The following is a 12,401-nucleotide window of genomic DNA, read 5'->3' on the forward strand; positions in this document are numbered from 1 at the left end:
AAACTAATGATTTCTTACATATGATTCCAATCCTCTTTTTTGAAGATAATGATACTATTATGCTCACTGTTTTCTGTTTCACTGTCAATGCAGTAATTAATTGATGAATCTCCAATTCAACTGGTATGTCAGATTGATTGGTATACCTTCAAATAAGTTTTTCCCTCATCTGACCTGGACCAACGGTTTAGCTTGATTTCAATACTTAAACTATCACATTCACAACCAAATCTAGAATATTTCAAGCATGTTACATTGTTGTACTTTACATTACAAATTAACTCCTCCATGTTGGCTTTCAATATCCCAGGTCATGTCACAGATCTGGTCCAGCAACCTATACCTCAAAAATAGTGCCAAATGTCTTCTGTCTAATCAAAACAACCCAAACCTTTCAGGAATGACTCATTTTTTTTGGATTCACATCAAGATGCTGGGCTGGCTTGTGTGACAGGTGTTAAAACATATTTACGTTTTCTCTCTTTGAATTGCTGCAACCAGCATTTTCTAGTGATAAACTAAACCAAAACTAATGCATTAAATAACTCTCATTTGGATATGGTGTGCCTAAAGTAAAGGAGTTTACATTAAAAGATTCTGTTACATATTATAATTGTGTAATTTTTGTTATAGCCTCATATAAAGTAGCCTTATGTGACAATTGACATTAAACAACATTTTGAATTTTTGTTTACTGAATAAGAATTATATGTAAAATTTCAGATAGAACAATCAGGAGATACAAAATGTTATTTATTCATAGTTTTCTTGTTTTTAGCATCCCTGGTGGCATCTACTGAAGTGATTTATATACTAAATGCTTTAAAGACAAGCTATAAACATTATTTTAATTCAGATCCATGGTTTTTAAAATGAGTACTTTTCTTGTGTTGTAAAGGCTTACAGGGGAAAAATAATTCCTGACTTGTTTTTCATATTTTGGAGTAGAAATGTAAAAATTGAATAAGTTTTAAGTTATTTATAGACAGTTCACTAAGCTAGTGTCATATAACTAACTACAAATAAATTAATTCCAGTGGATTGGTTTGTGGCAACCAAACTGTTTCTGAAACTTTAATGATTTATAAAACAATTTGCAAAGATTAATGGAATGGAAAAATAAAACTGCGTTCCAGAAGTACAGTACACACTATTCTTTCTTTATTATTACCTTCATTAACAGGATTGATTAGGATCTTTAATATACATATTTTTTATTATAAAGACTATTATTTTGCATTGTTAGGTTACTATATGGATTTAGGACTAACCTAAATCTCCTAAGCTGATTAAACCTTGTGAGATATTATTAGGATTACTGCCAAATGCATTGTAATCTTTATTAGAACAGTATTTGTTTTAGCTATACTTATAACCATAGCTTGCTTTAATCAGAAGTTCATATTAATTCCCTTCTTATTTATTTTTGAAAGTTTTCCATAAAACAAAAACATGTTTTAAAATGTTCAGGTTCATATGAATGGAGGATATCAACAGACATTTGTCGTATATTAAAACGAAGATCAAGAAAATGTTATAGTTTACAGAGACTTTTATACCTTAAACAAACATTCTCATGTGGTAGTAATATATTAGGTGACTTTTCTTCCATCCAAAAATGTAGTTAAATGTGAAATTTCTTCAAAAGAATATCTTTTTTTTTATTTCCCCAAGTTAGATATAGATCGTGTTATTAGGTTATACTTACTGGAAACGATGCATTTAAATATAATACTTAGAAAACTCTGTGCTAAATACCTGAATCATTTGTTGAAACTCTAGTTCCTTGAATCTCCAATCTTCATCTTTTTTTTCACTTTCACTATTTGCAGTTTTCAGTTCATTTTTTAGTTGCTGAGTAAAACAAAACTCTCATTTAAAAAAAGTTTCTATAATTGCAGCTAAGATTTATGTACAAGGTCACATAAAAATGTTGAGTGACTTGTAAAACAGATTTAAGATATAAATGTTTAACATAATCTAATCTAAAGACAGCAACCAAATGAAATTTATGAAAAGTTGGTAAAACATAGCATTTCAATCTCCAAATATTGCAGAAGAAACACAATTAATGTGTGAGCATCTTGCAATATATAATTCTTGATTGAGGACATTTATGCCTCAACAAATTTTCTTCACCATATACTGTACAGTTTGTAGAAAGATAGCCTATGCAATCTTAGTCAACCATTAAACTAAGAAAGGTTATCCAAATGGACTTGCTTAGTTCTGTTTTGCTCTCCATCTACAACATACTGGTTATATATTATTTTCTATAGTGCTGACCGTGCAACATGAGAATAAAAACTGGTGCTACTATGATTGGTTACTTCATTCTTATAAAAAACAAATAAAAAATGTGCACATTTTCAAACTTTCTAGAAAAAATTATAAAATTGAAGGGATTTTTGAGTTTTAAAAAAATTGGAATACTGTGTCAGGAGACAGTTAATTTTGTCATCTTTAAAGCTGCACAATTAACTTGATTAATTACGAGCATTGATTTCACAGATTACTGTCACGGAAAATAATCAATTAACCAAAATTAAAAATTAATTAATTAATGTCATGAAAAATCACCAATTAATTAAAATTAGTATTTTTTGATTATTCTAACTATCCAAATCTCATGTGAGAATAATTGATTAGTTTTACTCTAATTAACAATTTATCAATTTGTGCTGAACTTTAAGCGTGTCAAAGCCAGTATTTAAAATGGCACAAATATGCTTAAAACAAGAAACATTAGACAAGAAGTATGCAAATACCTGACTTCATTACTCTCCTATAGTACATATTTCTTATCTACAAAAATCTTCTAAAAACATAGTAAGTTTTTATTTCAGAATGTACTAAAATTCAGTTGAGATTGTGTGCAAAATTTAGCCTGACATGTTTCTTTTTGTAGCTTGGCCAACCAAGGAACTTATATACTGTTTCTAGAATATTTACATTGTGTCCAGTTTGACCTTGTGTATGGGTCCTTCTGACTGTCACATGGAGCAGAGATCTTTCCGCATTACACTGCCCTTTTTCTAATTAGTCAGCTACAGAGAGAACATACACTGTGAATGCAGTTTTGGTACTTTTTAGGAGAGATTTATTCTGACCTATGAGAAGGGTAGACTTATTCATATCCTAAAAGAGCCAAGACTTGCTTGTAACATTAATCTTTTATCCATTATATTTGTTGATCATTTGAGTCAATTTTCCTTAACAGTTTACTATACTATTCCTCTCTGACTTTATCACAGTGTAATATTCCTCCACTTCAATAATAAGCCTTAATCTTCTTTAATTATTCACATAATAAAGCTTTTGCTTGAACATCATGTCTTGTCTCTTTCAATCCACTTGCAACATATCGCTACACTTTTCCTTCCACATACTAAATCAATGAACTTTTTGTTTATGAGGAAAACAGAGGGCTGTGTGATAGTATAACTTTGAATTACCACAGGCATTCTAATTTAGAAATCAGTCCATATTACACCAAAAGCTCAAATTGAAGTGGTGATAGCTATTCAATTCAAAACAGTACATGTGTTCCCTGGGACATAAAAATATAAATCTACAGAACAATACTGTACTTACCTGGTCTCAATATAAAAATCTAAGAATTTTAATAACAGTAAAAGAAAAATCAAACTAAGCTATTTTCCAAAAGAGATTAAAAGAGGGAATATGAACCTTTTGACAATTAAAAAGAATATTTGTTTAAGAGCAAAGCCACATTGAGCTATCTGCTGTTTCTACAGTGGGGAATCAAGACCCAGATCTTACAGTTGTAAGTCTGTAAAATTATCGCTGCCCAGAAAACTAGAAAAGATTATAACCACTGAAAAGCCTGAATCTGGTGCTTTTGTTTACGTGTTTGTTGTTAAGCACAAAGTTACAAAATGGACTATTTGTGCTGTGCTCAATATGGGTATTTAAGAGTGTACAAAAACGTGCATGTGTGTGTGAATATATATATCGCAATATATATATAATTACAAGTATTAATGACCTGTACTAAGAACCAAAAAATGTCATGCATCTGTATATTTTAGTAGTAGTTTATCTTTATTATGTCTTATAAAAACCTTTATGGTAATCTGTCAAGTCTTGAAGCTTCACTTACTGAAATCTTCAGTTCCAATTCTGATCTTAGATTTTTCTCTTCCTCAAACTCACTCTGTAGCTTCTCAAGTTCCTTCTGCTGTTCATTTGATTCCTTTATTAGATATAAAAGACACATACGCATATTCCATAAGTATTTTATGAGGTTAGCTATTAACAAAATGTTTCCTATAGTGAATTTAGTAAATTTCAATATAATAGTAGCACATAAAATAAAAATGTAATGTGTTTTCTACACATAAAACCTACATTTAATAACTTTTGTATTATACATGTAGTGTGTTCCACATAAGGAAACAGCCTAAGTACTCTAGAACACCTTTTAACCTACCAATTTTAAAGTAGATGATAAATAAAAACATACATCCTTTTTAAAACATTATACTAAAGTCAAAAAAAGGTCAAGGCTTTAAATATATGAGAGTAATACAAGTATTTGCATAACTTGTAGAACATAATCACCCAAACTCGTCCTTATTAATAAATTACAGACATTAAAGGTCAAATAATATCTAATTTCCAAAATTGTTAGTAAATGCCTTTGTGTACAGACATGCTTTTTCATAAGAAAAAGATTTTGATTACTATATGATCAAAACTTTTAACTAAAGAAAAAGAAGTTAGCTTTAAAAATATCAGTTGGGTATCCTTATTCTGAGTTACATTGGAATTGTTACTAATTTTTGTTGTAAATTACATGCAATAACACAGTAAATGACTGAAGGTTTTCATGTCATTAAAAATAAAGTTCATGAAAAGCATCTGTGCTTATTTGCATATTCACCATCTTTGTCACTTCAGAAGCTGCCACCACAACAGTTGCACCTTCTCCTTGACTCTTCTGCTGCATCAGATCCTCTTTGGTGGACCAGTCTGACTCTAAACGAATCATGGCATTCTTCAGCCCTACAACCTGCTCTTGGGCTTCTTTTTTAGCTTTTTTTTCAACTTCAAATTTCACACGTAAATCTTCCAATGTTTTTTTCACTGTTGTGAGGTCACTTTCTAGGTCTTTTTTTACAGTTTGGTCCTGAAAAACAATAAACCGTAGAGTTTTGTACACCACATTAGTAAGTATAAGACAGATCTATAACCAACTAAGCCTACTTATAGTCACTAAACTAAAGGATGTTGCCTTCTTACAGCCCACCTAGTCAGAAGAAGCTTCAAGTTCACACATAAAAGATATTACTAGTCTTCAAAGATAAAGATAAATAACTACTTAAAAAGCAGTTTCACACATTATGTCTCTAGAAGCTTTTTCTTAGCAAAACAGGTAAAATATGAAAAAATAATAATGGTTAAAATAACTTTATACACTAATAAACAATAAGATTAATAAGATGAAGACTTCTAAATTTTCAAAATAATTGTTTAAGACTTCATCCTAATACCTTCATGTCCTGAAGTGTCTGGTGAATGTGACTTAAAATTATTCTTGCAATGTCTATGACATATTATCACAGTCTTTCTACCAGAGTTCCATGTAAAAGTATAAACTTTCAATCCAAAAACAGAAACCAAGCTGGCACAAAAGCATATACATTATTATAAGCAGATACCAAAAAATCACAAATATCAAGCTAATTCCATCATATTATCTTAAGATTGAAATATAATTTATGAACAAACTCTGACATACACAGGTTTAAAAGAGAGCAAAATTAAGTCTTATCTTGAAAATTGTGTTTCAATAGTGGCAACAAATAAAAACTTATGAAAGCATGAAAAAAAAGGATAATATTTTTCCTTATTTTAATACCTATATAATTTTCTGAGTACCTGTTAATTCTGTTTAATCATACTTGGCTTTTTTATCAATTTCTTGATTCAAGCTTCTGTCTTGCACAAAGCCAACATTTACTTTTCTGAAGTTTTACATCAGCCAAGTTTACCAGTCAGCAATAATCCAGCATAAGTAGCAAAGCCAGTACATATCTGACACACGAGGAAATTATAAATTTAAGGGTTATAGCTCTTGAGAGTTATTACTAACTTCACGTTCATAGCATAAGAAGAAAACGTAGTGTTTGAATTAAAAATAAAAAACTAAGAATTATAGGGAGAAAAAACAGGAAAAATAGGGACAATAAAAAGTCTGCTATCAGAACTGCATAATATTATTCACAGCTTGTTGTAGTCTCCTGATAAAGTTAATCTATAATCCAACTCTAATATTTACATTTAATCCTTTTGCAACTGCCTCGGTGGATTACACCAACCATGTGACCCCAGTGATCACTGAAGTTTACATACTATAACTTTTAAAATGTTTTGTATATCTTCACGAAATTTTTTAAGGTTTTAGTAAACATTACAAGTCTTTTGTAGAGAAAAAATCAGAATTTTTATTAAAAACTTGTTTGTGAACATATGGAGTTAGTGTTGACTGCTCAGAGTGCAAAGTGATTTTCCTGTTAAGATTAAAAATGCTTTCCTTCATCTGAAAATTTTCAACTTTCATTTGGATAATCTCTAAAACCTCCTAAATCAATATCAAACATTTCTTTTTTCAAAAAACTTTATATACTTTATCTGTTATTTTTTCTACCTCACTCTATACAGGATCGGTCAATTTGACCAACCTTGTAACTACCATAAAATTTTAAAGGTTGAAAAATAGGAAATAAAGTGAGTCATACTTTAAGTTTCTTTGATATTGACCACAAAGTTCCAAAGTACTTTCCCTGAAAGTTTCTACTTCTAACCTTTACACATCTATTTCCTATATTTATTTTACTGTTAGCAACTGAAGTACAGAACTTTTCAGAACAATGACTTATTCAACAGACTTCAACATGTACTTAAAAGAAGTAAGTGTGAGTAGAAAAAAGGTTTCAAAAGAATGAAGTAGTGGGTGGAGCTACCTGGTAGGTTTGCAAAATACATTAACATCTCAGAAAATCAAAAAGGTAGGAGGTTCTTATTTTATATTCTAACTTGTAAATGTCTAAAGTTTGATTTTTTAATCACTATAGATGTTGTATGGTAGGCATCATAAAAATAACCTGAGGAATAAGATAAGAACAAATGCCATATGACTCACGAAAAGCATACATGGATTTTCTTTCAAATTAAGAAATTAAAACATATATATATATTAAAATTTGAATTATAACCTACATTGTGAGACCAATTTTATTGATGTAGAATGATAATAAAGATGTTTAATTAAATTTTGAAAATAACTCTAAAACATCATGATGAGCCCATTGACTTCCCAATAGAGGGTTTTACATTTCATATTGAGTCTTTGCCAAGATATTTTAATTTTGCCAATACAGCTGGTTAGTACATAAGTAGTGTTTTACATTTTCATATTTTCATTTTCTAAAATAGCCCAAAGTATGTAAAAAAAATATCTCACACCTTTAGATTTTATATGATCAATTTCATGTTCTCAGAAAAATTTATGCAGTACAATAAGCAGGGTGGAGAGTTGTCTACTTGGGGATTACATTCTGGTAATGCAACTGGTAAGAGCATCTATCACAGGACATTAACACTTACTGAGGGTCTGTCCCAGGTGCAAGTCCCAGTCAGAGTAAATTTCTTAACATCCAGATGTATTGCAATGGTAACAAGAATTGTTATTTCATTAAGAGCCATATCAGGCTGAGCAGATGGTGAGTCAAGCCATCTATGTAAATGCTTTGCTCAGTAGTTAGCCTGGTGCATTACAAGCATGTGAGAGTCTCTAGCATGAAGATGCCATATTGCGTATTAACAGTTTAAAGATGTCAAGTTGTGTTGCAGCTTTGAGAATTAGTTTTTTCAGTGGGGAATTATAAAGTGGTTAGGGTGGAGAGTTGTCAGCTTGGTAGTGCAGTTGGTAAGAGCTTCAGTCTCTGAACACTATTGTGAGATCATGCCCAGTCACAATGGATTTTTTTAACATCATGATACTTTATGATATGCATTCTTCATAAAAACAATTCAACATTTGAATTCAGATAATCATATTGAAGTAGCACTTTATTAGGAAGTTAAAAAAAGAAACCTAATTAACCTTTTTCATCTGATTCTTGAGCTGTTCTGCTTCTAACTGGAACTCTCTGATCTCATTAGTCTTGAGTTTCAACTGCTCCTGGCTACAAGACAGCTGACTCTCTAATTCATTGCTTCTTTTTTTCTCCTCTTCCAGTTTCTTCCTAAATGTATATTATCTTTTACATCAAAATTTACATAAACATTATTAAAGAGAGAGAGAGAAGAAAAAAAAAGAGATATATAAAGTTAAAATTTCTTTTCAACAATTTAATTTTCACAGTATTAAAAATGTGGATGAGATCCTAATCATGTTCTGTAAACAATTTTACTAAAGAAGTGACAAATAGTTGAAACAATTCAACTGACCTGGAAGAAAATTTAATTACAATTACTGTAGGTATAAAATTTTAATGCATATTAACTAAAGGTCAAACTATGAAAACAGCAACAGCTCAGTGACAAAAAAAAAATCAAAAGTTTTGAATATTATATATAAAAGAAAAACAATTATGGTGTAAATGTAATATTCAACTCACTGTTTTACAAAAATTAAAATATCCAATGTTTACTGTTTCAATCTAGACAATTTGGTATATTTTTTTAGGGCTGCCCCCGACCAAAGATTTTCCTAGTCGACTAGTAGTCGTTAGTTCAAGCCATTAGTCGACTAGTCATCACATGTTTATAATATTAATTTAATTATTTAAATATGTATTTCTGGGGCATCAGAAAATGGTTTGAGTTCCAGGGCTGAGAAAGAATGTTACTTATAACATTGATAACACTGTGCTACATTACAGAGAAATACAAAACCGTAATAATGAGCCTTTAAAATATAAATTTTACAAGTGCATGCACGAAGCGAGCCACCTGTTAACGACAATGCTAATGGCAAAAGTGGTAATGATTCTGAATGTGTCAGAACAACCAGCAAGGAGACTGAACATTTTGTTAATTCATTTCAACACAGTATAACATCACACAACTTATGAACTTGTAACACCAACACAATAACTTCTAAAACAAATGATAAATAAAAAAACAGCCTTTTGTTAAAAACTAAACTGAAAAAATATTTTCGTCTCTTTTTAAAATGTAAATAAATATAAATTATATAAACAAATGAATAAATAAATATACAGCAAACTGACACACTTAAAAGAGAAATATCAATGCAAAAATAAACAGGCCTACGGAGAAGGAATGAAAACTTTCAGTTTTTTCTGAGGTCAGAATGCAAACAAAAATGTAACATTAACACACATTTCGTTTTTCACAACAGGCCAAACGAATTAGCCTATAACCTATATTAGTAACAAACTGAACAAAGGTGTGTTTATTATATTAGACTAGTCTAATACCTGACTCTCTGTCACTGTTTTTTTCCTCCAATCTCAGTCTTCTCATATTATGAGAAAGGAACGAGTTTGTCCACGTTTTCGGGGAGAAGTGAACTCCGTGTCTTGCTCACAATGAAGCCAGCCTTTGAGAAGATGCACTCCAATGGCGTGGATGTGGAAGGGATGGAGTACACGCGCTTAGCTGCTCTGGCAAGCTTAGGATAGCATTCCTCCTTATTTTCCCACCATATCAGTGCCCCCGAATCAACCTTTGTTAGGTCCTCCAAGTGTATCTTAATTTCCTTGTTCTCTCCTTCTGTCTGCTGCTCTTCATCAGTAGCCATCAGCATGGATATCTCCTGCTGCTTTTCCCTTTTCTTCTTTGGTGTCACGATCCTCTCTCTGAGCAGCTTCCACTGGAGATAAACTCTCAGCCAGATCCGACACCATCAGTATGCCTCGTCCCATTTCTCTGCATTGAAGAATGACAAACTCTTAAAACGTGGATCTAGGACAGCAGCTTGGATATATATGCTGGTCTCAAAACTTCCTGCGAGCTCTCATTTCTTGTCAATTTCTTCGGTTAGTTTTCTCTTCAGTGCTTTCGCAGTCGTGCTGTCATCATCGCACAGCAACAAGTGGCGTCTCTTCATATTTATTAGTATGGGCAGCGTGGCAGACAGAGATGCATTTACATCATGCGAGAGCGGCTCGGATCATAGGTGTCAGCACTGAGACAATGTCCTCTGCTGTCCTCCAATTGGCAGTTGTGAAATCTAGATCTCGATCAGATCGATGGGTGGTACCGGGATCTGAAAGCACAGCTGTAACCGGCCACCTCTGTTCCAGGAGGTACTCCAGCATGAAGTACGTGGAGTTCCATCGTGTCGAGACATCTTGGATGAGTTTGTGTTCAGCCACTTCCTACTGCTTTTGTTTCTCAGTAAGAGCTGCTGTAGCCTTGGCACTTTTCTTGAAATGCCCCACAAGGTGTCTGCCAGTAGCAATGGTTCGACAGATCGGATCTTGTTTCAGAACTGCATTTATGCACAACTGCAAAGTGTGCCCTGCACAACAAACTCCCTGGACATTACCCCAGGACAGGTTATCAGACAGTAGTTCAGTGCACAACATCATATTAGCAGCATTGTCGTGTACGACTGCGATTCTCTTTTCTGCACTAATCTCAAATTCCTCCATCACTTCACCGAGTCACTCTGCTATGTTGGTAGCTGTGTGGCTCACCTCCAACACTTTTGTTTCCAACGAATGAATGTAGTTGCCAATCTTCAGAAATAAAATGTGCAGTTACTGTCATGTAACCCTCCATCTGGTTAGAGGTCCATATGTCTGTTGTGAAGCTGACTACCGTACAACTTTTAATTTTCTTCAAAACTAATTCTTTAGTCGTGTTGTACTTGCTTGTTATGCTGTGCATTACGGTGTCACGTTTAGGAACGCTGTACCCTGATTCGACCATTTGCTTGAAACCTTCACCATGGACGATGTTGACTGGTCTCATGTTAAGCGCAACGAAATACACTATTCTGTCCATAATATCTCTCTTCCTTTTCTCAGAAAGGGGGGGAATCTCATAACTAGTGTTTTCTGAGTTAATGTCAGCCGTGATGATGAAGTTGAGGCTGGGGAGTCATCTTCGCAGTATAGTGGATGCGCTAGAGAGAAATGCACATGAAGTTAAACATGCAGTAAGGGAGGTAATTTAGCTTCCCCAGTCCCCGCGAACACTTGGATAAGCCTAATAGCGCATATGACAATATATTTATTTAGCTGCATATAGCCTTAACTTTGCAATTCGTTAACGAAATGTAAAGTTAAATTAGGACCACAGTATAGCTCGCACTCCATAACAGTTTCTAAACCGCATATCCAAAGCTATCTGAAAAAATGGCATGGAAAGGGAGCACTACATAATGTTGTAATAGCTCACTTCTCGTGTGATTTTGGCATTCTGTTAATTTGAGCAGTGACGTTGAATGCCAAGGAATAGCCAAAGTAAACACCTCTGCTTCATGTTGTGGATTAACAAAGTGGATCACAAAATGAAAATACACACCAGCTTCGGTGATTGTAAGTAACAGATTTCTACTACTAGTCTGCTTGCTAGCTAACTATTTTGTTACTGATTCTGTGCGATTAACATAATTTTATCAGTGTTGTAGCTATCACAACTCTACTAAGCTAGCTCCCGGCCTGGTTGGCTGGATGCCAGAACGTTAAGTTCCATTAGCAAGCAGCTGGCCATCTCACTTTCGTAACTACCTAATGTACACAGACGCTTAAAAATGGATAATATCCCGTTTGTTTTCTTAAAAACTGTATACACCATGGAAAAGTATAGGGATTGAAGTATCTGAGTGGAAGCGACATCCGACAGATTCTCCCAGGCCACTACACAATTAGGTCATTAATTATTTAGCATAATGGAATAATAACGTTAGGCCACTACATGTTTCAGATGATAAATCATGTTTGAGGTCGACGAATGATAGGCGAATCTTTGCATGCAGTTTTCATGTCACCTTCTTGGGGTCGTCCTTTACACACTCAAAATGATCCCACACTTTGGATGATTTCCTGCCTGAAATAGTCTAATAACTTTTTAATGACAAGGCACAGCTCCCGAATGGAGTTTGAGGGTTTTTTGTTTTTTTCTGCGACCAACCCGACTAATGAAAAATTTTACTTTTAGCCTCAGCACTGACTTGGACTACAACTATTTTATTAACCTAAAATGTAACAAGAACAGAGCTGTGTGATATACTGGTTTTATTCAGTTTTAAATCCATGCCAATTGGTTTCAACTTTGTTACTTTATGTAAGTAATACATTATTGCTGAGCATTATATCAATTGTCTCTAAATGATTGAAATGGTTGGAAATGAAACATTACAACTTGGCAATGCAAATTAATTTTGTTCATGTCCT

The 12,401-nt window shown here is 33.0% G+C and overlaps 1 protein-coding gene across 1 annotated transcript in view; it reads right to left on the reverse strand.

The window, feature by feature from the left end:
* Positions 1–12,401, reverse strand: part of LOC106464193 (citron Rho-interacting kinase-like) — a 70,721-nt gene that overhangs the window by 26,239 nt on the left and 32,081 nt on the right. The window contains exons 11-14 of the mRNA XM_013924318.2: positions 8,132–8,273; positions 4,907–5,152; positions 4,124–4,216; positions 1,759–1,854 (exon numbers count right to left, since the gene is read on the reverse strand). Of these exons, the coding sequence (XP_013779772.2) occupies positions 1,759–1,854; positions 4,124–4,216; positions 4,907–5,152; positions 8,132–8,273 (577 nt within the window). The remainder of the gene's footprint in view (positions 1–1,758; positions 1,855–4,123; positions 4,217–4,906; positions 5,153–8,131; positions 8,274–12,401) is intronic.

This window comes from Limulus polyphemus, unplaced genomic scaffold (genome assembly GCF_000517525.1).
Source record: "Limulus polyphemus unplaced genomic scaffold, Limulus_polyphemus-2.1.2 Scaffold1584, whole genome shotgun sequence".
NCBI classification, from domain to species: domain Eukaryota; kingdom Metazoa; phylum Arthropoda; class Merostomata; order Xiphosura; family Limulidae; genus Limulus; species Limulus polyphemus.